This window comes from Agelaius phoeniceus, chromosome 2 (genome assembly GCF_051311805.1).
Source record: "Agelaius phoeniceus isolate bAgePho1 chromosome 2, bAgePho1.hap1, whole genome shotgun sequence".
Lineage (NCBI taxonomy): Eukaryota > Metazoa > Chordata > Aves > Passeriformes > Icteridae > Agelaius > Agelaius phoeniceus.
In genome coordinates, this window is record NC_135266.1 from 30,407,864 (window position 1) to 30,434,822 (window position 26,959).

At 41.8% G+C, this 26,959-nt stretch overlaps 1 protein-coding gene across 1 annotated transcript in view; it reads right to left on the minus strand.

Moving 5' to 3' along the window:
- MAP4K4 (mitogen-activated protein kinase kinase kinase kinase 4) overlaps nucleotides 1-26,959 on the minus strand; it is a 165,741-nt gene that overhangs the window by 41,632 nt on the left and 97,150 nt on the right. Inside the window, exons 4-12 of the mRNA XM_077173407.1 lie at nucleotides 17,033-17,158; nucleotides 16,160-16,270; nucleotides 13,287-13,377; nucleotides 11,615-11,745; nucleotides 9,300-9,354; nucleotides 6,871-6,949; nucleotides 4,608-4,783; nucleotides 3,868-3,940; nucleotides 3,209-3,419 (exon numbers count right to left, since the gene is read on the minus strand). Of these exons, the coding sequence (XP_077029522.1) occupies nucleotides 3,209-3,419; nucleotides 3,868-3,940; nucleotides 4,608-4,783; nucleotides 6,871-6,949; nucleotides 9,300-9,354; nucleotides 11,615-11,745; nucleotides 13,287-13,377; nucleotides 16,160-16,270; nucleotides 17,033-17,158 (1,053 nt within the window). The remainder of the gene's footprint in view (nucleotides 1-3,208; nucleotides 3,420-3,867; nucleotides 3,941-4,607; nucleotides 4,784-6,870; nucleotides 6,950-9,299; nucleotides 9,355-11,614; nucleotides 11,746-13,286; nucleotides 13,378-16,159; nucleotides 16,271-17,032; nucleotides 17,159-26,959) is intronic.

A 26,959-nucleotide genomic window follows, 5' to 3' on the forward strand; every position in this document is an offset into this window, starting at 1 on the left:
GTGCCAACCACACCTTTTGGATGAAATTAAAAAGGCTGATGCACTCCAACCACAAGCAGGCACAGAGTCTAGACCTCAGCCAGTCCAAAGGAATTCCTCCTGTCTTTAAACACATGAAGTCTTCAGGTCCTCAGCACTTTAATTATTGTGCTCCACAATCTGCTTCTACAGGACTGTACTACTTGCCAGTATAGCTATAACCTACCACTTCAAAAACATCCATCTTAGGTTCTCATAACCAGGGACAGAGACACCATTTAATGAAGCTATCCTGAACTGTGGAGGTCCACAGAGAATGGGATTCCAGCACAGCCAATTTTTAGCTTCCTGAGCCAGACTCAGTTTTGCAAGTACAAATTCAAATGCCTTCTCATACTCAGCAGTTGTCTCCATGTTGCTGAATAGAATCACAGAATCCCATTAAAACAGCCAGGAGCAGGTCAGATTTCTTGTTTAAACTATCTAAACACCTACATAGTTGACAGTCTTTATATATCTTTTAAACAAGGGCTGGGGGTGGGACAAAATCCCAGTTGCAAAATTCTCATGCAATTTTCTGTAGTTTGACCACATGTCATTTTCACCTCCTCAGTAAGACACAAACTGCAAGGTTCCTGCAACAACGACATTTAGAAGTCACCTATATGCCTTTTAAAAAGTAATCTTTTCTCTAATACTGCTGAGAATTAGAGTTTTTTGGCAGATGTCCTAAACACCGTTCCTGTTACAGTCTCGGTCAAAACTGTCTAGGCTCTGTGCCAGCATTGTAAGAACAAGCCCTCAATTTTAATTTAGGAAGTGGGGAGGGGGGGAAGTATATGCAACTTGTTCAGGAAGATTATCTAAGGCATAAAATTCTACCAAAGAATATTAAATAGGTATATGCATACATACTTTACACAAGCAAAAATTACAAGACAGCAAGTCTGGTAAAAATATCAACTCATTTATGAACGCCCTGAGCTTCAATGCCTGACACTAATCTTGACATTATCAAGCTCCTCATTGTTTACTGGCTTCATCAAAACAGGGGGGGTGAGTTAAGGACAAAGTGACAACATTTCAATATTTTGGCCTTCAATTGTGTCACAACACTAATGTTTATCTAAATTTGTGTCTACTACCCTTCCCCCATCTGAAAGAGCTTGTTTTGGCTGCTGTTTTGTTGAAAACCACTTGGGATCATACATTTTTCCAACACGAGATCCAATTAACTAAGTGGGATTTTTTTGAAAGCTAAATGTGAGTCTTTTTTTTAATGCACTTGATGAACAATATGGCTACACTATCACCTGCAAAAGGAAACTTTTTAAACTCACCTATTTTATAACTCATTCCTATTTATGCCTCCAAGGAACCAAGCAGAGGTTATAGACCCATACAAGGTAAAAAGCTTTGATCTTACAAATTTTACATGTTTTACCATGCAACCTTATTCAGTAATACAATCTACATTACATACTGTCTTGTGGCTGTGGAAGCTGTCAGTTTTAATTTGAACTTAAAAAAGCAGGACTTATTAAACATAACTTTCAGGTAAAAAGAAAAGGTAACTGCCTTTTCTTTTTACTTGCTCATTCTGTTATAACTGCAACATCTCCAAAAAGTTCAACCCACACAGAGAAAATGGTGCATTGCTTTGTTTCCACTAGTAGCAACAGCAGCTCCTTTATTTTAAAAAGAAAATCCAGATTTTAAGAGTTGCACTGATTACTAAAGTTAAATGACCTAGATAATTTAATTGTAATCCTCTCTTCCTCAACAAAAAAATACTGCCTGCAGAACCTTAGAGATTAAAGGGGCATTTAAAATAAATCATTGACTCCCATACTAAGAAAAATTTGAGCAGTTAAACAGTAGCTCAACTTTTGCTCACCTTTTATTTTTCTAGTATCTTTATTACTTACTCCACAAACAGTCTAAAACAGTTGGAAGTGCTGTAAGGTTTATCTTGGCATTCTCTGAAGGGTGGGAAAGAAACAGAAGAGAAAAGGGGTTTATATGCCTTCCCCTCATCCCTCCTTATGGATTCATGTGTGGCTGAATCTTAGCTACCAATCCCTCCTTATAGCAGCACTAAACTCATTTGCACTTTGGAAAAGAGGGATAACGAGCATAATGTGACCTGGAAAGGTATTTGGAACTTTGTATTACTTGTTATGCAAACAGGTCATGGGATGCAAATCAACATTTGGTCCTGGTTGCATCCTCATTAAACGTTACCAGAATTTGGAAAAACCAGACTGGGTGTAGTTTTTCCATCACTGCTAAGTGAAAGGTTGAAACAGACTCAAGCAAGAGGTCATTTAAGGACAACTGGAATTTGACCCTGCACTTCCTGAAGAGCCAGAGCATTGGTTTCACTTCAACTCTGTGTCATACCCAGCTCTGGCCTGAAGAGCTGTTTTGAAATCCTCCTACTTCTGAAGCTCATGCTGCATATTCCATCTACATATATATATATAAATGCACACAAGATCTTAGGAGGTGAAAATATGACAGAACAATATTGTCCACATACATTTCACTTTCTTTTATCTTCCAGTACTGTATAGAAATTGCATACTTACTGTATCACAAAAGTATGATTTACATATTTGTAATTCCTGCAGAATTATAATTTTAACACTGATTTACAAAACATATTTATAGATCTACCTTTAAGGGCCCCTTCCAATCCAAATCATTCTATTATTTTATAATCTAGGTGGTTTTTAGTCACTAAGCTACTGCTCATGAGAGAATAATACATTAAAAAACAGGCTTCCATCTACCATGAATGAGTGTCAAACACATGTTTGAGAAAGCTTTAAAGGGAAATCTGAAAAATGTTATGGCCCCCAAAACAGTACTCTTGAGAGAAAAATCCGCCTGGGAATAATTTATGTCTCCTCTTCTGTCTACCTACGCCTAGACAAAGACCAAGAATGAGCCTCTTCAACAAAAAACGCCTTCAAACAACCCAGCTCTGGCTCCTGTTGTCTTCACAGGAGCTGCTGGATATTCAAATGCTTTAGAAGACACCTTATATTCAAGTACCAAGCATGGATTTAAGTGCTTTGCTCTTTGTTTACAGTTGGATTTTCAGATGATGTTTTCTTTCCTGAGATAACCTGGGGCTACAAAGAATTCTTTTGAAATGGCAGGAATGGGAAACAAGAGGGGGAGAGGGGCTTCTGCCCCCCAAACTCCAGTCTCCTGTTTCTACCTCTTCTAGCCGCCTCCTCTGCTCCTTCTGCTGCTCGATGCGTTTCTGCCTCTCTGCCAGCAGCTGCCTCTTGTACTCCTCCTGCTCACGGAGCTGCTGCTCCTGCAGCAGCTGCTGCCTCCGAAGGGCCTCGGACCGTTCCTTGTTTTCCTGCTGCAGTCTCAGGAAATCACGTCGGAGGGTTGATTCTCCAGGCACATTGACAATGGAACTGCAACAAGAGGAAGTTAAAGCCTTCTGTATGATAAAGCCTGATGGGCCATTAAATACCTTTGCCAAAGCAGGGGAACATTAATAAAATATACCATGATGTTAAAGTTTAATCTTGTTTCTTTTGGAGCAAAGACACTGGATGTATGTCAAATACACGCTCTCAGTGGAAGGCGTGAAATGAGGCCAAGCAAAGTAAGGACGAATGCTAACACTGTGAAGACCCTGATCAATCATATTTGCCATAAATCCAAAGCTTGTTTGCTCTCAATCATAGGAAGGGGAGCTTTCAAACCTTCAACAGTCACAGCATAGGTATTCAAACCCTTTGAGTGGTTTGTGCATTCACTTAATAAGAGACAGAAATTTAGCATGCTGATTTATAATCACAGACCTTTGGACTTACTCGGCATGGACTGCCCAAAGCCATTCCCAAAAGCAATTATTACCTTGGCTCTCCTTCTTGTTCAGGCACTTCCTCCTCTTCTTCCTCACTTCCACTATATTCATACTCCGTCTCATCTGACAGGAAAGAAACAAAGGCCTGGATAGTACTTTAATTTAGGACAGTGGGGAGTTGCAGTAGCACCTCAGTAAACCAGCTCCTGTCCCCTTCAGTGAGAAGATCCATCACAGACCCTAGAACTCATTCTATATATATATAAGCTCATCTTCCCAGCAGCACAGTGGTTTGGAGAAGACTTCCAGCAAACTCTCTAAACAATACCTGGTTTTACATGTAAGACAAGACACCTGGAGAACTCCAGCACCACCTGAATAAGGAGAAAAGGCTGCCCAAAACATTTGCTTCACAGCTCTTGTGATGGGTTATTTCCTGTGAGTTTGATTTATGGCATCATTCCAGGAAATTAATCTACCACAGACTAAAGAAGGGAAAGGCATATATGCCAATATCCTCCTAAATACTGTTTAATGCTTGTATGGAAGAGTGGCCAGCAAGTGAGCAGATTTAATCTATCAGAAAATACAGCACTTGAAATTTATACTTTCTCTGTAAAGGACAGAACAAAACGGAGCCTTCTGATAGTCAAACTATGAATTAAAAAAGAACTTTATAAGTATTTGGGCTACAGGAGCTTCTTTTGCGGTGGGTATTTAGAATGCAAAGCAGGACAAAAATATGCATTTTTGACCAGTGGCAAAGACTTGATTTTTAGAAGCTGCATACCTTTCTCTCCTCTCTTCTTCCTGGTCCTGTCTATATGGTCCTTAAGCTGGATTCGGACTTGCCTTTCATTTGGCTGGTCACGTATAAAGGGATGTTTCAACAGCTGTTCTGTAGAAGGTCGCTGCATGTAATTCTTCACTAGACAACCTTCTATAAAGCTGAAAAACTTTTTTGACCTGAGAAAGCAGGAAGGGAAAAAAAAAGCAAAATATGAGAGGTAAAACTCAGCTGAAACATTTTTCCTGTCCTTCCTCAAATTAATTACCTCCAAGAGCATCATGTCCCAGAGAACAGTACAAGTGCTGCCTGCAAGTGTGCCTCCTAAACATATCTGAGTGTGTTCCAGCTGAGCACTGGGCTGGAGTGACACAGGGTGACATGAACATTCCTGAAGCACTCTCAGGCACAGCCTCACTGTAATGTGCCTTGTTTCAGAGGGATAACTGCTCTGAAAGTCAGGATTTATGAGTGAGGTAAATCATGTAAACCCAGCCTAGCTGCTTCTGGATCAGAACTGAATAGAATCTAGCCTGCTTGGAGGAGGCAGCTCTGGTGTACCTCCACTTACCCATGCTACAGATAGCCATTCCCAAAGTCAGGAGAACTGTGTCAGAACATTCTCCTGACACAAGCAGCACCACACTGCTTTTGCATGCACCTGGGCTCACAGAGTTAGATCTGCCAGAATTTAAGATTATTTTATCCTTTACCTTAAGACACAAAAAAAATTTTACAGAACTAGAGGTGGGTGTTGGTCAGTGCTTGTCTGTTCAACACAGGCACTTTGAGTCTCTGACATAATTTAAGGGCATGAACTAAACTAAACCCCCCTGCACACAGAATAAACTGACAGGGTATGGTAGTTAGCTAAGCTGCAGCACCACCTTTCCAAAATTTGCACTTCATTTGAACTCTTGAAAGGGGATCTCTCTAGAAAGAAGTCACCAAACAAGCCACCTGCCAAAATCCAACAGTGGAAATACTCAAAACTGCAATGAGGCACTGAACAGGTTGCCCAGAGAAGTTCTGGATACTCCATCCCTGGAAGCATGGAATGCCAGGTTGGATGGGTTTCTGAGCTACCTGAACTAGTGGATGGCATCCCTGTCCATGGCAGGGTTTGGAGCTAGATGATTGTTAAGGTCCCAACCCAAGCCGTTCTATGACAATTGTACAACTTTGTCATCATTTGGCCTAACTTCTCATAACCTGCAACTGAGCAAGCTATCAGAACAGCTGAGTGACAGCAACACTGCCTTGGACCAGAGCTGTTTTTAACTGGTACATGCTCTCAACCTGCTCCAGTGCTTGGACAGCAAACATCCTCACTACATGCTTAAGAGGAAAAAAAATTATTTCCATCCATCAGTTCACTTCCCTACTGTAATAAAAAAGGCTGAATCCAACATAACTTGGATGTTCAGAATTTTTATTCCTCACACCTTGAATGTTATTCTTTCACATAAAAAGGTCAATGAATGGCTAATGCAAATGGCATATATGCATCTCTATTCTGTTAATATATGCAGAAGGCAAGTAAGACAGCAATGCCTTGAGTATACAAGTGCATAAATAAGTCAATCCAGGTAAAGACCAAGCCCAGCAAGGAAGACATGTTTGTACTATGTTGATATTGAATACACAGTCCAATCACTTCATTATTTTGACAGGATCACAGCATCCCATGATCCCATTCTATCAATAAGAAACCTCTTTCTACAGAGTATTTTTGTTTCATATGTGTCAGTTGTAACCAGTAACTGGGAGGAAATCCTCTGATACTAATGGATTCTTCTCAGCTGGCAAGAAGCAGGCACTCAATTCCAACCGTTTACAATAATTATAGTAAAAGCCTTCATTAGTTTTAATAGCTCCTTTCTATTTAGCAACTAGAACACCATAGCACTGTTCTGTTTCTGTGTTATGATACATTTGAGAAAACACACTGCATATTAAGAGTGCTACAGGAGTCTATATTTTAAAACATGGATTCATTTGTCACCTTAATACAGATGCTGCTCTACTGAAAAAGAAAAACGAAAATCTTTGGTATTTATTTTCACACAATTTGAGATGGAATTTCTCTGGGACAAACAGAACTAAATAATGCATGCATTTTATTTCATCCTTTGATTCAGAGGCACAAAAGATAACAGAGATTTTGCTAACTTAAATTGCTTTACAATTCTGTGGAAGGGGTAACAAAACTACGCGATATGAGAAAACTTCAGGCTACACAGGCCAAGATATAATTAATACATACCATTTCTTGGATTTTAACCGTGGGGGAGGGTTCCTGGGTATCAGAAAGAGTGCCCTCATGGGGTGCATGTCACAAAGTGCTGAAGGGAAGAAAACAAAAGCAATCAGAGACATAGAGACACTGGTTTAGTTGCTCTCTGTCAATGCCATGACTTGAGCTTCCACAACCACTCCCACCATCCTAAACATCCATGCAGTAGGTGTAGACAGCAACACAGCTAAATGGAATTAGCCCAAAATGACAACAATTCCATAGCTCAATGTGCCAATGGCAGCCCAAAAAGAGAAAGAGGTCAAAGCACGGATCAGCCTCCAGAACTGACCAAGATGGGAACATCTGAGCATGGTCTTCCCTCCAGCCCCAAGTCATCTGACTTACTTTCTGGTCAACAAAATACTGGGAGATGATGATGGTGAAAGGAACAATGAGAGTTACTGTTCCATACAATCTTCCTTTACCTGCCCTTCCTTCCTCTACCTGCCCCTTCTCTACCATTATTGAGGGTGCTTCATTTTAACTCTACAGACCTGGATATTTTTGTACTTCAAGGCATGACAGTTTTGAAGCATGGGAGGGTCTGTATCACTCAAAAGGACTGTCTGCAGAACTGAAATGCAAACTCCTAACTTTTGTCCAAAGAAGTCCTGTTTGTTTCAGTGGACATTTAGTGGGAGTCCAGGATCAACGTTGGACAGCTTTTCCTCCTGCTCCATAGTAAAGCAATATGGCAGAGCCATGACAGGGAAACAAGGGAGCAGGGAGAGAGGCAGCCCAAGAAAGGTCTCTAGGAGCAATGTTCTAACCATCTTCCTATGTTTGATCTCTTACACCCTCAGTCTCAGCCTGAGTGACCACTGCAGGATGAGGTGACATTTACCACACAACAGATATTCAGGAGAAACAGACTAGTGGGAAGAGAATTCTAGCTCAAAAATAAGGGGCATCAGTCTTGGCAAAGAAGCCCCTTGGATGCCTATGGATCCCTGCAGACCACCAAAGAATCCATAGAGATGGACTCTCAGCTGCCACTGGAGGAGGAGGAGGAAAAGTCCATGTACCAGAGGACAAGAGCTGTTCTGCACTTACAGAGGATCTTTGCTAACATCTTAAATGCTACTCTTGTGCTTTTACACAAAGAAGGGCCAAGCTCTGTTTGGTTTAGAAATGAACAAAATATTGTCCAATTCTAAGCTTACAAAGCCATACAGGCAACCCAATGCACTGAACAAAAAGGGATGGCAAAAAAGAGGGAGTTCACTTAATTCAGTGCTGGCTAAAGTGTCCTGGGAGCAGCTCTCACTTGGACATTCACGCAAATGTGCAATTAGGAAGGAAAAAGAAAACAACCCCAAACTATCAGGCCTCCTAAAACATGAATCAACACATGACCATTGTGATTTGACTTTTTAAATCTTGCATTAAAGTCAGTAAGAACAACAAGAAAATCAGGCAGTAGCTACAACAAAATCACCGATTTTTACCTGGGAAATATCAATACTTTATTTCGACAAGATTATTTCAAAGACATTTCAAGCTGGGCTGTGTTGTGGTCATAGATTTTTATGTGCAAAAAAAAATTACCTTGCTCTTAGGTACCTTAGCTCTTATTTTTTAAATACAGAGCTCCAGCTGAGGGTGAGGGTAAGTATATTTGCAAGATCAATAAGGACTTTCATAAAAATTATTATTAAAAGTCATAACACCATGCCTAACTTCTTTTCTTTTCAAAGGTTTCTGTCCTCCTCACACATCTGCTGTTTGCCTTTATATTCTGAAAGAACTATGTGAAAGGAAAAGAGCCTATTAAAAAGTTGAGCATTTTTGGTTTCCAGGTTTTCCTCTCAAATCCAAACTAACTAATAAGGATCCCTGCTTGAGAATAACTAAGTTCAGTGCTTTGTCCTGAAGAAGGATTTACAGTTTAAGCCATGTCACTGCTAAGGAAGATTAACACCACCCACTGATGAGTGGAAACAAAAGGAGAAGCAATGTTAGCATTATCCAGACCAACAGAAAGCCAACACAGAAATAGCTGCTACAAATGCTTTTTTCATTAAGATCTGTTTCCTCAAGGCCCCACTGACCCTCTCCCCAGCTGAGGTTTCAGTATTCCAGGCCAGTCCATAGACAAAGTGGGACACAGCTCCAAAACACAATATACTACCAATAGGAAGGAAGTCAGACACTCGATTAGCTTCCAAATATTCCTGCTATAGAAATTAAATTACTGCAGTCTGCACTGTAGTGTTTAAACACAACCCTATCTTTATCAAGAGCATTACTATTTATGGGATTTCATATTTATAGAGCAGGCAAAACCAAAGAGAACAGAAATAACATGGGGATATTTTCAGGAACCTCAAAACTAGGCTTAGATATACGTTTCAGCCTTAAAACGAGCCCACTGGAGAAGCACAGGGATCACTTACGGGGAGCTCCTTCTGCCATCTCTATGGCCGTAATGCCGCAGGACCAAAGGTCACTCTGCAGAAAAACAGACACACCATATGTTAGTAGGTGGATTTACCCATTCACACACTAAGAGAGCACTATTTAGAGAGGCCCTGTAGGTGAGGCTGAAACCAAATACCACGGCTATTTAAATAATATAAGCCTCTTTCATCTTGTAACTGTATCATAAAATCCGACTTTTCACATAATACGTATGTATATGCAGAAACACACGCACATATTCTTACAAACAACCCTTTCCAACAGCACATAAAAATGCATTCACATTATGACAATGGGAAATACATTTGCCAGAAATCTAAGCCTACGAAACAACAGAATTTTCAATATTCCCTTGTCAACAAAGAACTGAACAAGGGCATTCCCAGGGTGTGCAGAGATGCAGTTATAAAACCAAAAGCTCAGCTCAAATTTGAAGTGGCCAGACTTGTTGAAAACTGCAAGGAAGGGTTCTTCAGGTACCTAAACAAACAAGCAAGAACAAAAGGAAAATACAGGCCCACTGAAAGGAGAGGTGCATTAGTCACTAACACCACTGAAAAGGCAGAGGTTCCCAAAACTTACACCTCTGTCTTTACCACAGACTCCCAAAATTTACACCTCTGTCTTTACCACAGGCATTACTTATAGCCAAAGCCAACATTCCTCCTTTAGCACCTCAGCTTTGCTTAAAACACTACAGAAAAAGAGCCCTTCAGTGGCAACTTTTCAACATACCACCTCTGGCCAGCACCTCTGACTCAGGAGAGACCAAACAAGAGCCAGGAAGATCAAACACAGGGAAGAGATGGAGGAGTTCTGGCAAGGAACCAACTTCAGAGAGTGACACAGCTTAATGGGCAAAGTATTGGAGGAGACTGCTGTGAAAGAGAGCTGTTCTTGAGCAAAGCAGTCTTCATTTCTGGTCATAATTGTGATTTTTTAAAAAATTACTTTAATGAGCAAATAAGCTCTTCATGCACTACAAGCAAAGAAGCATTTCTAAAGATGATATTTTCAGACCCAGCAAGGCACTCCTCTCTTAGTCAAATGCAGCCATCTAAGCTAAAGTGCACACCCCCATGATCTTAGAGAACCTTTCAAACAATAATTTTTTTGTGAACAACCATCCTACAGGCTCCACCAGGAACAATAAACAGGTGTTTTCAGAGGAGAGGAGAGTTATTTTTCACATCAGTACTGCATTAACAAATGTTGCAGGGAGTTTTTCTGCTTAATTAAATCATTTAATAGCGAACCTTCCTTACTAATAATAACAACTCTATCTGGAAAGATATAAAACATTAGCTTTAGTACAATGAGATGCTGAATGTAAAAAGGAATTAAATCAAGAGAAATAGGATCAATCTGATCAATCTTAGTCAAAATGTCAAATAATCTGGGTCTTTTACGAAGATTTAGACACACACAAATGTACTGATAGCTAACACTATCAGTCTCAGCAAAATGATATAATTGATATTCAGCTCTATAATTCATTGTAATGCCTTAATCTCTGGCTTTCTGATATCCTTGTTGCCCTTGGTTAAAGATGGAACAATACATTAGTCCAAATAAAGGTTTCTTAAGAACCAAGAAAGGTTTCTTTCCCTGTGCTCTCATTAAAGTCAGCCGAGAGGAACTTTCAAGATTACAGTATGCTTTCACTAGATATATTTAACTATAAGTACATATACCTAATATTCTTAAGGGTAGTGCAAATACCATCAAGCCAATTATGGTTTTGCAGTAATTAAATCCTTCGTTTGCAGCAAGTTACATAAAGAATGATCTTTGTTAAGAAATGTTGTGATGGATAAATTTCTATCAAAAAAATCATGTATACGCATCCTGAAATCAGAAGTAGTTTTAAGAGTTCCTTCTGTACTTCAGTGGCTCTCCAGACGGTGGTTCTATTTAAGGCAACATCTAAAATGTATTGTTCTGGGTTACCCCAATAACTGGCACATCGTGTAACAATTTAAAGTACAATCATTATGCAAATCAAAAACACAAGCATTTCCAGGTAAACTCTTTTTTGCCTTCTCTAAGCACCTATAGCACCCTGAAGTCCTGTATTTACATCTCAAAACTACAATAATATAAGCAACAGAAAGTGTTAAAGGTCACAATTTGATAGTATCCTTACCTTGTACTTTGGTAATAAGAATGTAACTACACAAAACAGTTATTACTCCTACAAAGCATAAGAAATCTCAAAAACTGCCATAGTCCATGGACATTTATATTGCAAGTGTATGTTTTGGGTTTTTTCTTTGAACAGGACTCTTACTCTGTAATCATATGTAGCATCTGGATTCTCATCACAGGCAATAACTTCTGGAGCCATCCAGTAGGGAGTCCCAATGAAAGTGTTTCTCCTGCCAACTGTCCTGTCCAGCTGAGCACTCACACCAAAATCCACTGTGGGTGGGAAAAGAGCAAAATTAAATAAGAGTGGGAAAATAACACAATGATTACTTTTGCAAAGTGATTTGAAAACAAAGGCCTGTAGATGGGAGGACCATGCTGAAGAGAAATAAAATGATTAATCCTGAGGCAAGCGAGCCCTCGTGGTTCACACACAATGTGCTTGGGCACAAGTGTCAAGGGACACAGCAGCACACAATCACCTCTCCTGTACCCCTCACTGGTGTGCCTGGACAGGAGGAGAGCACAGCTGCAGAAGTACTGCCTGGGAGGCTGAGAAAGGGCTGTTTAGACCCTTCCCACGTGGTGAAGGCAAGCACCTCTGCCTATACAAAAACAGCCACTTCCCAAGGGTACCTCTCATGCTATGGGGAAATGGCATGCATAAACATGCCCCTTTCAGCTCACCGCTTTTTCTGCTCTAAAATTGGACAGCAAAAATAACCTGTTGTTCAGCTAGCTGCTCTCTGCTTTAATGCGCAGAGCAGAAACATCAATGAGAGCAAAAGATGAGAATTATTCAGGAAGTGCTAACTTTGGGCACACATGCACACAGGCTGGGAAAGAGATGCCCATTCATTACAAAGCAATTACATTACAAAGGTGTGTTCTGCCTTTCATTTTGCCCTGCTCATGACCACAGTGCTATATGTCCCTCTATACCAGTAACTGCATCTGCCCTAAGAGGGTTGTGTCAGCCTCACTGCACCCACTATCTGAGTGACACTGAGGAACTGGTGGAGGCCAGCTCAGTGGAAGCAGTGGTTTGGAAGCTACTGTGCTCCATTTTGGACCAAATGAAGAAAAGCTCTCCCAAGTGCTTCCTCCTCCAGCAGCCGGGACAATTTCCCATGCCTCATGCTGCAGGAAGGTGTAATGCAAAGCAGAAGGGATGTGGGCTGGGTGGGAGGGCTTCAGCATGGCTCTATATTTAACCAAAAAAAGGTGGCGAGTGTAGCGTGATACAAACACAGAAGGTTGACATGTGCACTAACTGAAAGAGACAAATTAGAGAGGAAATAAAAAAAGAGTATGTCCACTTGGCAGGAGAGAAGAGGCCAAAGATGAGCACGATTTTCAGCAGGCATGCCAGAGCTGGAACTGTGGTTTGAATTCAATGCCACAGCTCCCTTGAGAATGCTGTCCAGATCATATTTTTGTGTCCAGAACCTGAACAGCAGGTGCTATTTTAATTAAAGCTAAATACAAGAGAGACTCCTGTCACTTCCCGAGTCCAGAATAAAGTGAATCAGAACAGACTCAAGTTACACACAGCTCAGTAGGGGAAACAAAATGATCCCTGCACTGATTCTGGCATGAAAACCAACATCTCCAAACTAAATTCAACAACAACCTGTGCTCCATCCTCTCCAAGCAGGAGGAAATACATACAGGCTGTCAATCCACATGGAACCACCGACAGAGTACTCATGCTATAAAACATGTTGCAGGGCTCTTAAAAGATGAAATAATTTGGGAACATCATAAAACCAAAGGCTGAACAAATGAGGAAGTGGACATGTGTGCCTACTTACCAAGTTTCACTTCTGCGTTCTCTGTTAATAACACATTTTGCCCTTTGATATCCCTGTGAATCACATGATGGGCATGAAGATGTGCCAACCCCTGCATTAAGGAGAAGAGAGGAAGGAGAGAATGTTCAGAATTAGGCTCTTGGCTCAGCAACAGACTGCCCATACCCAGCCAGCCCCAAAGGTCACAGCACTGTGCCTTGACCTCTTGCAACTGGGTGCAGTGGGACCTGCAGCACACCACCCACACAGCTTTTGGTGATGGAGCAGAGACACAGACTCAGATCAGGCTCACACAGCACCTAAATACAGCCCAACATCTGCACTGTGCAAACACCTCCCAGCTGTCCTGTGAATAAAGTTCAGCTCCCACAAAGTCTCCAAGTAATTACATTCTAAATGACATCATTGTCAGTGTATGCCACTGACTTCTGATGTGCACAGGGTCACACAGAATTCAGCTGGGAAGGAAGTGGAAGGAGAAAGGAGGCAGCACCCACATGTATATATGCACCCCGAGAAAGAGGTGGGGGGTGATGGACTGGCAGTCATGTTTGAGGGCAAGGGAGGACAGATGACAAAGACATGCTCTACTGCAGAAGTGCAGTTCTCTTCTCTAGCCTCCATAAACATGAAACCAGATAATTGTACCTCAGGAAAAAAAAAAAAGCAAAGTGAAAAAAAAAGCATAAGCGTTATACTTTTCCAAAGGAAACAAAACCTCCTGGCATACGGTGCTTTTTGTTGAGACAGCACCTGGATACATGCCCCAAAGCATTAGCCATGTGGAGGGAGGGCTGAGAAAGACATATGTTGCATTTTACTCTCTAATGTAATTGGGAGAACAACAGGCAACCCTCTTAGCAACTGCCTGTATTTTGGGTTCTCCTCAGTTTTCTGCTCGGAAAATTGTAGTCTCAAGTGGGATCATCTTGCCTGTTCATGTTGCCCTCACAGTCTTTTAACGTTTTGTGAAAAATAAAGGAATAGAACCTTTACAGCTGCAAGAGGTTAAGAGAGTAGTGGTTGCTGTAAAGAAGTATTTCTTAACACATGTTCTTCATTAACTGATCATTGACCAGTTTTCCTACATAACCATTGGGCTGTTTTCCTTTTTTTAAAACAGGTAAGGAGTGTGACAAAAAACCACTATCTACAGCTTCCCTTCCGAAGGTCACAAGCAAATCAAGTGAACAGCTGATGTCCCTGAGACCCTTCACTGACTGCTAATGCTAAGTGTGGTCTTATTTTTCACAGGAATGAAGGCTTTTCCACAGCTTCACACAGGATATTTTTTAAAGCCTTCTGCTACTCCAACCAAGCCAGAGAGATAATCATCTGTTCTCTCCAGAGTACCATTTAACCCTACTGAACAAACAGATTTGGGGTTGCAAAGGCCTGGCAGGAGACAGAGGGGCACATCTCCACTTTCCTGCAGTCCCCAACCTTTCCAACTACACAAGGATTCACTGGGCCAACCTTCACCTGTGTCTCCACCTACACCAATCTTTGGCACTTTAGCTCTTTTTAACTTTGTGTTACACCATCTCTCTCCTCCACCTCTGACAAACTTTCTGTTGAATCAGGGTTTGAAACATCTCATTGCAATGTGAGTTTAGCACTCCTTTTTTCCAGATATTCCAGCTCCTGATGGTCAGTAATTAACACTCCTTTCTCACTGGAATGAGAAAATAGTTCTCCCTCTTTTCTGAGGTAAATATTTTTTTCCTCTTCTCAGCAAGTGTTTGACTGCTTTATCTAAGGAGGATCTAGAATGAATGCAACATAGCATAGAATACCTCTGAGCCCACATGTCTCTCAAGTCAAGGGTAAGATGCTCCTGCAGAAATTAGCTTTCCTCATATTAAAGCATGCTAACCATTTGTTTTGAAATACAACTTCTCCTTTGTAAACAACTTAAAATGTGCCAGTCAAACACCAGCAGCTGGACTGTCCTCTAGCATTTGAAATTAGAGCAAGAGACCAGAACAGTGTGCCTCCCTCCATCCTCATCTTAAAAATTGCCAAGGCAGAGCAAATGTGTAACGCAGACAACAGCAGCATTGATTTATGCAAGAGCCAGTGCTCATTTCCTTTAACATAAAGCCCTTCAGAACTTCATTTATGATTAAGCAATTGAACAAACATACTGTGTAGTGGTATGGGTAGGAGGCAATTTGTTTTACAAAGAAGCACGAGGAAAACCATCCCAGATTTACTTAGTGAAGCAAAACAAATGCCAATTCAAAAAGCACTTAAACTGTACCAACTGGAAATTAAATATTAAGAGTAATTAGCTTAAGTTGCAATTTTAGAACAACTGGTAAGCTGCAGACCTCTTCCTGAAAAACTTCTGTAGCACTGCCTGCAAGCACAGCACAGGCACAGCCACACGTGACAGAGCTGCTTGCTCTAGACAGACTGCAGGACAACACAGGATGAGAGCACATCACAGCACACAAGTCCTGACTGCTGGCCTGAGCCAACAGCTCTTCCTCCATGGACTTGATTAGGAAAGAAAAAGGCAGCTGCAAGCATATTTAGAAAAGCCCATTCTGTACCCTACCGTGCTACAACACTGTTTCAGCCCCAGGTCTCAGGGACACTGTTTCACAGCTTCTGCAGCAGGCAAGGTCACTGGCTCCTCTATTGGCTTCTCATGACTAGAAATTGCAATTTTCTGCAAGGCTTCTGCTACAATACAGCACAACTCACACCAAGTTAAATGATGTGGAGCAGACATCTATCTGCTCCTACGCACTCTCCAAGTGATGACATGGCTAATGGGATTGCTCAGAAACAGCTTCTTGCAGAACCTCAAGCTAGGCTGCATCTCTGTCAGCCTGTTTCTGCGTGGGGAAGGCTGCTTTTCTTACCCGGAGAATCTCTCTGGAGATATAGGCTATCCAGTCTTCTTTCAGGGTATTCCCTTTTGTGTTCTTCACAAGGTCTGTGATAGAGCCAGCTCCACAAAACTCCATAACAAGCTGCAAAACAAATATCCGTGCACAACCAACATTAAACACAGATCTCAGCTGTATAGCAAAGCAAAATAATCAGGTTACAGCATTAATTTGGGAAGCTCTTGTGAAGTAGAGAATGTATTTTACATCTCTGCCTGGAAAATGGATTCAACCAAATGTCTTCAATGTGTGTTAGACATATATGGAATATGTCTCACATTAGTTACCACATTTTCAAGGACTGATTTAATCACTGTAATTTAATGCTGGGAATCTGGATTTGCTCAGCTATGCAAAATACATTAGCAGGAAGAGCACATCCAATGCTGAAGGAATCAAACTCATCACATCACTGCAACACTTCTTATCCTTTAACTTCCATGTATTTATGGAAGAACGTGCTCCCTGCCATTTCAACCCCAAACTTCAGTCCTCTAGAGGGTGTAGATGAGGTGGGATAAAAAATGTAACGGGTACAATCTCAAATGCAGCTTTCTTTTTACAGTCACATATTCTTACTGCTCAGCTGTCTTGTTCCTATGAAACATGTTACTATCCATCTGGGAAAAAAAGTTACTTAAAGAACAAATCCACTGCTTATAGCAAATCTTGGTTCAGACATCTCCTTAAGGATGTGTGATTAGCCTCTGTGATTCACTTATCTAGCAGTTCAGGCAAGCACCAAACTCCTTTAGTCTGTCATTCCATAAAGTGGTATTTCTCTGATTATCAATCTATATCCAATAGGGAAACACTTAGGAACGTGTTTGAAAAACATCTGCTTACCCACAGTTGGTCATCATGTCCTGGAGGACTTTTCTTAATGAAAGCACCATAATAAGTTGCAATATTTCTATGATGAGAATATTTCTTTAGCATATTAATCTCCAGCTTGATTTCTTCTTCTTCATCCTTTGGAAAAAAAAAATAAAACAAACCCCCATATGTTTAACATGCCCCATGCATTATTGATTTATTCCTCACTTTCACAAAAGTACATTTTTTCTGAACTTCAATTTATACCAGCACCATGTTCAGTAAACCCCTCTGATGTTCATGCCATCAAAATCCTGTCTATTGAGATGGTCTAAAACAAGTCTTTCCCAGGTTTTTAGTAGCGCAAAGAAACAAATAAAAGATGCAATGGATTTGACCCAGTGATGGAACATGACATAATCTGTTTCAAAAACCCAACGCTTGTAGCAGCTTAAGTAAATCCATAGCTAGCAGGCTGGGAATTTATGACAGAGGAATATTATTTCCATCTTCTTCAATTTTTGTCCTTTCGTTTTATTAATTTTAACCAGTTCTATTAAAATGCCAGACAGTGGCTTTGTTAAACCACCTGCCAAAGCAGGTTCCCATCTTGGTGCCAGCATTGGACTGACACAGGAAAACAGAGGTGGAGATCAGGAATTCCCCTTACTGCAAGAACAAGGCATTTGCCTCGTGCACAAGCTTCCTTCTCCTCCTCCATCTGCCTCTGTGGAGGAAGAGCAAGTGCATCAGGAAGAATGGGCCAGGAGCCCAGGCAGTAAACAGGATGCTGAGACACAAAGGCGGAGGAAGGATTTCCCCTGGCTCCCCCCGCTCCAGCAAGGTGCCAAGCAAAGAGCAGCTCAGGTGAAGGGAGGTCATCCCTCCAAAGAGCTGAAATGGGTAACATAATGAAACCACTCCTTAAAAGACCCACAACCTGCTTTTGAAGTGACAGTAGGACAAGCTGCATGGAAGGATCCACACGCTTTGAGGTGCTGTGTGAGCAGGCAGACAGCAGATACAAAAGAAGGAGAGGACACCAACCCACCCCCAACTCTCTCTTCCCACACCTAGACAGCAGGAGTCTTCTTCAAGCACCTAGCAAGGCAACAAATTAAAAGGCAGGTGGATACTCCTTTTTGCTCCATAATTTTATATCCAAGCAGAAAAACATCTACCTTAAACTGATTCCAGGAAGAAGCGAAAACTTCTCCCTAGGGTTGCTGGCTGATGGGAACGGTAGCACATACGCTAATTATTCTGTGATGCCAAAGCTGATTATATGATAAAATTTTAAGCTTAAACTTCCTCGCAATTTGTACCATGCTAGCAATCAAATATCCTATTCATGACATAAGCAGATGTTAATAGTAGCTTTGTGTTAACTCCTTATACACACCCATACACACGGCTTGAACAACAGACACCACTCTCTGCTACAAAGCTAACGACAACCATTAGTACATGCTACGACCATTTCAAACACTCTAATAGTGGGGTGCAACGCTTACTCGTAAATTATTATGACACAATTCCCAAAATGCACCAGGGATAAACTATTCTTATCTTCTTAAGATGTGCCTTTGAAGTAAAATACTGGGTATTTCTGGAAGACTGAACAAAATAGCAAGAAAACCTTGTAAATCAAAGTTCCTAGTGAACAGCAGCCCTGGGAGAGAGCGTTGTCAGAAAAGCTTTTTGAGCCAAAAGCTAACTTGGTGCTTCCTCAGCTGCTTCTGTTGTCCTTGCTTTTGAATGATTTTTTATTTATTCAGACTATATGCAAAAAGAAAAAAGAGAGGTGGAAGACAGGCTTATATTACACCAAACCTCTAACTGTGCATTTAGGCAAAAAGAAATTAAACAGGGGCATTGTTAAACTTGATGCCTTGGGACTTAATTGCTGATAGGTTAATATGTATAATTGGATTAATCTGCTATTTTGAACTGACTTTTTAGATAAAAATTACTTCCTACCCTCAGCACATGAACACAATAGCTTTTGCAATACAATGGGCAGGATGTCCTAAAGGTTGTTTGTGTTTGTTTATTGTAACAGCAGCCAAAATGACAATACTTAAACAGGATCTATTTCTGAAAAATGAAATAATAAAAATCCCAGCCCCCCTCCCCCCCAAAATAAAAAAAGAGCAAACAACAAAAAAGGAACACACAGAGCCAGCAGACTGCAGACAGTGACTGCTCTTTCAGCCCTCCACTGAGTCTGTGTCACAGCACCTGCTCAAAGGCCTGCAGCAGAATCTCCCTGCAGCAATATCTCCCCAAGTACCTCCCTGAACTACAGCTAACAATGGTCCTACATTCATATTTCAGCTGCCTTTGAGCACTTGTCCACAACACAAATAGCTCCTCACCTACAGTTCAATCCAGTACAAAATGCAGTTTACAATAATAAATGGATTCAGTACTTTTTGCCAGGCTTTGGAAGAATCCCCTTAGTTAGTGTGGATCGATAAGCCCCTGGCAGTGAGTCCTGAAGACTCTCTGGCGACAGGAACTATTATGAGGAATAATCAGCACAGAAAAGGCTGAAGCACCAGTGTGATGCAGCAATTGGTAGAAGACTAAAAAAAGGAAATTAAAACAAAAAGTTGGCAAGATCAAAATTGTTCTGTTCCAGATTCAGGAGCATTTTTTTTTTCCAGGGTACAGGTCATTTCATCCCAATGTGGACATCTGAAAGAGGCCAAACAATGTGCACCCTACTGGTGTTTACTTCTCCCCACTAACTACAAAAGGAGGGTGAGGTCATTAACCAAGATCCAGACACCAATCTTGCAGACATCACCAGATGTCTCGCATCAGGGTGAGATGAGTCCCACCCAAAAATATCACCAGATAAGTCCCTTTCCACACAGATCCCCTTATGGACACACGTGCCTCAGGGAGGGTACCCTGCAGCCTGCAGCAGGGATCCTCCTGAGGATTGGCAGCCCTCCTGGGATGTGTACATGTGAGTGTGTCAGGGGCACACTTCCTGCCTCAGAGATGGAAGGTCTGTCACCTCCTCCAGACAACACATGCACTGCACCAACACCACTGACAGTGCCTCCATTTGCAGAGGCAAGGGTATCACAAAAGCAGAAAATTAAAACTGATTGAGGCAAGAGACTGTCATTCTCATGAAGTAATACAAAAGTACATCCTTTTTTCTTGAAGGAGAGAGGCAGCTGGTGAGCCCTTCCTAGTGATTTTATGCAGCTGGCATCAATTACCACTTTAAGCCATTATCTGTGAATACAAACTCCCATTGAAACCCTCTTTGTCTTCCCTCTGATGGAGCTGGTGGAAGTGTTTTATACTTCTACATTCCCTGTCTGTTTGTGACAGCACGTCTGATTACCAGTAATTTTTGCAGTAAGCTATACTTTTGCAAGACTCACGTGGTTGAATCAAGCTTGGAGCAGCTTTCCTCTCCCTTTTCATGTGTTTCCCTTCAGAGACTAAATGGACGTGCCAGCATCCCTAGGGGTTTCTAACTGCAACACTCTTTTACCAAAATAATCTTGCCTGTAAGATTAAAACCTGCATATGACTCCCACACAGAAATCCACCTATGTACATTCAGATAATTTCTAACCATATGAATCAGCACACTGAAAATAAACCCAGGTGTGTTACCTCTCAGCCCACCACCCAGCAGCACCTGACCAGCTTGCTTACTGCTCCACCACAAAGCTCAACATCCCTTGTTCTTCCATTCATCACTGCACACTAAATATCAGCATGGGGTTTTGTGCATGCAGATGGCAAATCAATGACTTGTTTTTATTGCTTCAGCAATTACAAAATTGTGATGATTTAAGTAGCTGAAGATTTCAGTATTTGACCACGGTTGCCACTGGAGAAACTCGCAGTCAAAAATGCTACTAGTGCAGATCCAGGTAAGGAAGATTATGAGCTGTTTTCCAAAGGTAACACTCCACCCCCTGAAACATCATGGAAAGAAAACACTGCGTATTTACACAAATTTTTAGAAGACAAGGAATTCAGAAACACTTTTGAGGGATGGAAAAGAAGTAGGCTCTAGAAGTGTCAGGATCAGGGAGGACATAACCAAAGGGAAAGTCACTTCAAGTCTGTCCCTAAACATCATTGTCTACATGCCTCAGGAGACCAAGCACAACCGTCCTAACCTATTCCAGCACTAAAACAGGTATGAGACCCCTATGAGAAATTGTCTCTGAGAAACACACCTGGAAGATTCAGGGGGAAATAATACTGTTTCCCAAGCTCTATAGCACAATGAAATTATTTCAGGAGCTGAATTTAAAAAAAAAAAAAAAAAAAAAACAAACCCAAACCTCCCAAAGGTAGAGCAAAGACATGTCTCAAGGCATGTAAGTGGTGACTTTCCATTCAAACTCCCTCACCTGGAAGATCTGCCTGACTACTGCTCTTGGCTGGAAGTTTATTCTGCCAACCCAAGGAGGAGAAACTCAGTATTATCTCCAAAGGTTTTATTTACCCTACTTATTATGATGATGGGAAATGCGAATGAGAAAGCACAGTCCAGCAAGGTTAAAGCAAGACAATGTTCTGTGATAAAGGAGAGAGCAAGTTTACTCATCCTACCAGATGATTTATATGTTGCTCTAAATCAGTGTGAAACAGAATACAAATTGGTCCTTTCAGTAACTTTGCTTTCTGATTTAAGAAATGAGACATTGACAAATCTCATCTCTCTTCTCACAAATGACATCCAGTCATTTCAAGCTACAATCAAGGGGTTTTTTAGAATTAATATCACTACCAAACAGTGTAAAATCAAACACCAGCAAAACAGGATGGAGTGAGGGAAGCTTTCAAATCTCCTCTCCTTTGCTTTCCTTCTGCTCACAAAGCTCTGCCTGTCTATACCCATGGAGCTGCCCTGCCTGGAGAATGGCAGCTGGCAATACTCTGCCTGGGGCTTCAGAGTAAGCAGAGTTCCTGAGGATCACGAGCTCCAGTGGCAGCTTCTGACATTTTGGAATCCTGAGATCACAGCAGAGTTGGGATCTGCGTAGAGCAGCAGGCAGCAGCCTCAGCCCAGCACTGGGAGTGAAAAGGCACTGCTAACACTGCTAACCCATGGACTCCCAGAGCAGTGGAGAGGAAACCAGTCTGCCTTCACAAGCATCAAAATGATAACAACTTTTCCTTTCTTTTACCATCTGCCCCTGACACACTAATTGAAGAAAAACAGGAGAAGTCCAAAAGAAACCCAGTTTATTTTCCTTTCTGCTTCCTCTCACGTTTCACTTCTGCCTTCCACTCACATTTAAAAAAAAAACAAAAAAAGTCCTAGAAGACACCAAAACCACAAACAAAAATCTTCCTGAACAAATCAAATCACAACACCAACTTTTGCAAACCACCATTCTGTTTGAGTGTCACAACCTCCCTCCTCTTTGCACTCCAGACATGGCCAGCATCCATTTGGAGCAGAATCTGTCCAGGACAGAGAAAGTCTGAATAGAGCCTAGCACAATAGGTGACCTTTTCTGCTGCAGGAATCCATAATATCTACACTCGTTAATAAAGTTCTCACACACCAGGGAGATGTTCTGGCGAGGAAAGCTGGGGCAGTGTTGCACACAGCACAGCACTTGAAGTGGGAGCTGTGGCACTGCCTCCAAGCCGGGAAGGAGGCTGTAATTTCAGGAGGAACCAAACCACAAGAGAAACGATACTCCAAGTGGGTAAGTCCCTGCCAGTGACTGCCAAGGTAGGAAGTTTGTATAAAGCAGAGCAGCTTGCAGTGCAGAGAGTGCAACGTGGAAAAACGTGATCCTCTCCAACACCACAACCAAGTGTTGGAATTGGGAGTACGACATAAAATAGTTGGTAAGAAAAAATATCAAACACAGGCTTCTTGGGAGGGAAAGTCTAAACTGTTTTAAATAAAATACTTTAATCAAGAGATGCAATAAATATTTAACAAGTCCTTATAAAATCCCTTCTAAATCTTAAATTTCTTATTACACCCCATCCTTCTTGAGAGCTTTTTACAAGCCTTTGAGCTTTGTCACCCTCAAGCTAAAGACCTCATGTAAGTTTATTTCCCATCTGTCTCTTTCCTGTGTTACCTTCTCACTCCCAGCATTCTCTGTGCCTGTTTCACTTCAAATGCAAGGTCTCTTTTTCAGACATCTTGCCCACATACTTTTCCCACCCTGGCATCACCAGGTTAATTTCTCTGCACTGTCCTTCAGGTCCTTCCCAAACAAAGACTTTTCCAATGCCTTCAGACTGTATCCTCTTAAGAAAGGCATCCATCATGCCACACACTCAGTGACACTGAGGGAGCACTAGCCATCCAGCAAGCAGTGGCATGGGTGCTGAGCATCCCCCACCACTGCTGGGAGGGTGCTTCAGCCTCTGCCCCTCGTATACATAACAGCCCATGCAGAGAAAGGCCTTCCAGGGCTTTACCATTGGTGAGCTTTCTGGAAACCAGGCATCCTGTCACTGGGAGCTGCCCACCAGCCTGCGAGCTGCTGCCAGCACAGAGCCACACTGCCAGGAACAGCAAAGCAGCAACGCTGCTCAGGCACCATAATTGCAGAAGACGGCTGGGAAGCTTTCTCAAGGGTCAAAAAAACCTCACTTCTGCAAGGACTGGCTGGCAGAACAGTGCTGTCCTTATGACCACATTCAGTTACCTTCAGTGGCAACATTTCATCAAGCAGGTGAGAAACACTTCCACCAAACACACAAAACAGAAGCTGCTTTGTCTCGCCTTGGCACAACACCCTCTCTACTGCATGCTAAAGGCACTGTTTGAAACAAGAAAGCAAATGAGCCAAGTTGTTCACGACAGTGCCATCACTGAGGCTGCAGCCATAAAAGAACAGTTAAATTAGCTGGACAAAGAGGCATGAGGAAGAACTAGCTCCTAAGCAGGGTCCCAGCACTCCCCAAGGAGCCTGTGTAGCAGCATTGTGCAGGCGCAGGAGATGGAATCACGTGCAGGCAGGAAGGAGCCAAAAACCACGTGAAGACAATACTTTTCTGTTGTCTCCCCCCTAAACCACCTCCTCTGCCAGTCACTGCGACAACAATATTTTCTTTCTTGCCTGATGTGCCTCTGGTGCCTGCACTGGTCACTGAATGAGCTGCTCTGAAGGCACAGAAACCACACCACTGCTGACCTCCCTCAGTAAAACCCTGGGATGCCACAGGCTTTTCCAAATAAAGCCAAGAGAGAAACCTCCTAAGGGCAATTCACTTCAACTATTTCCAAGGCTAATTCCTTGATCCTAGTCATGATTATTTAAAAGAGTTTCCTGCTCAGATTGCATGTCTGTCTGAGCTATACAATTCAACTGTCCATCCTCATCTAGCCTAAATTACTTAAAAGTTACACAACAAGCCAGCCTTATATTGACATCTCCAGAGCTCTCATAAAAGAGGGAAGGACTAGTCCCCTACTTCCATCACTATTATTTACACTAAAAATGCCTGTTGCTATACAATTTCTACATCCAGTCTCAGATTTCCTGTGATCAGAACAAGCTCCTCCTAGCAGATATTAAAATTAAGCCTGTGTGTGAAATAAAGAAGCCTCCTTTACGCAAAGCTCCATGCTCAGATAATTAGAGGAGATGGAGATGCTGGAGAGAAAACAGGCTAATGCACAATGCCAAAATGTTGCACAGCTCTTCTACTTCCAATCTCAGCATGCATTTGATGCCAAGGAAAGCAACATCTCAGGGGGTGACAGAGCCAAGGAAGGCATTTGGCCACTGCCTGGTGGTCCCTGCTCTGCCCTGGGCAGTATGAAGCTGCAGCATTCCCACCTGGAGGGCAGATCTCCTTCCCAAAGGGACCAACACATGAGTCCCTCCCCACATATGCAGTCCAGACGCTGCCAGGCTGCAGTTTGGACCTGGGAGATGTAAAAGGCTGCAGGTTTCATGCAGCTGGAGAGATTCAGCAAGAAACTGAAGTTCTGGCTTGAGACTAAGCTTTAAACTTAGAGGGAGGCAGAAGGGGAACATCTGAGAGAAGAGAGGAAACAAAAGGTTAAAATGACTGAAAGCAGATTTCCTATGCACCAAATGCCACACAGACATGGTATTAGCAGAAATGTAAGCTGAGAAAGTAAAATACATTAAAAATAGCAGTTCTGGCATAACACTAATGTTCTTCTAGTAGTGAAAACCTATAATTACACAAAGACACTAATTTTCTTAAAGGACAGATTTGTTCAATACACAGCCTCACACCCACACTGACCAACAAGTCTTGTAGATGAACAGGGAAGAGGAATTTATTTACAACCCCTCTTTCATTTCATATATTGAAGGAAACCCAAATGCTACAAGACAAACAAAATATCCCAACAGTTTGGGATAACGAACACAAAAGATATAACCATGCACACCCAAACAGGAACAGAACAAATGACAGGACAGGAAAGTAACCCCACTTGGACTTTCCTCAGGGCTGTTTCACATAGGATCTTTTATCAAAATGAGATGGGGCTGGAGAAATAGTTTTCAAGAGAAATTCAGCAACTCTATCACATGCTACCATTTCTTTCCTGAAGGGCCTGCCACTGCTCAATACATTGAATTATTTAGGCCAAAAGCAAACAGATAGATTTGCAAAGCAGAGGGGGCAGACTGACAAAATCAATTGTACATTAAGAAATAAAATTTAAAATAAAAATAAATAAAAATAAATAAACAAATTTATCAAAACAAATAAACAATACCAACAAAAACAAACCCAAAATACAGAGCAGCACAAACAAGTACCACCACAATAGCCAGCAGTGAGCAGCTGGTAGCCATGCAGCAAGTACCTCACATTACAAGAGACATGGTCCCACCAGTGACCTTTACCCCTCTACAGGACAAATATCACTCAGGTGGACAGAACTGTCCCTCACAGGCACCCTTCTCCCATGTTAAATTGCAGATCACTTACGCTCCAGACTTCAGCACCACACTGTGTGCCTAAAATCAGACAGAATGAATCCAGGCTTTGGTCACTGGTAACATCAATGGTTAAGACAAGCAAACAACTCCTGGAAGACTACAAGTTTTTATTATGGTCTTAGTCTTCTGACCCCAAATCAAGTAGTAGGTGGAAGAAGAACTTTGTAACATATTGCTAATCCCTCAGCTGTGCACATTCCCTAAGTTTTCTAATGCTTTAATTAAGGGAACTGTCCTCATTAAAATGCTGCGAATGCAGCAATTTTTCCTTCCAAACATTTAAAATGGTCTGCAACACTAACAAAGCTCTGTATTTTGTCAAAAGATAAGTACTAAGAAAAGGCTCAAACCTGAAATTACTGCATTTTCTTTGCAGGCCACCAATTCACTTCTATAAAGTGACATACATTTCAGTGAGCCTGCTACTATGAAGAAACTGATTTAACGCTTCTTTTCTAAAGTGGTGTACCTTTGTCAAATGCCCATCTTTAGTGCAGCCAGTAACCTATGCTCTGTTTCACACCCACAAAAGGAAAACTCAAAATTCTGCACTATGCTACAGCTTCCAAAAATCTTCTTGTAAGCAAGGATTGGTGTGAGATCATGATCTGACTTATTCAACACAAGGTTTCTTTTGTGCAGCAGCCAAAATATGTAAATTGCCCAGGAATAAAAGAAATCATCCGATCTGTACATGTGTCTTACAAACATGACTGGATGACAGTGTGAGAGCACAAGTCCTTACAAGTTTTAATTTCAGGTAATCTTTGCCTGAAGGTTAAACACTTTAGCTCCTCTGGTCCAATATTAGTCACCGCTCAGCCTCTGTCAGTAATTCACAGCCCTCCCCCTGCCTTACGCAGAGAAAGGACTGCAAATCCAAAATGCCAGGTGCCAGCAGGGAGGACCCAAGAGGTTCAAAGTACCCAGAGAGGACCCACTCCTCTCACCTGATGAGGGACAGAAGGGATCACAAAAACAGCTGTGATACCAGCCCACCATC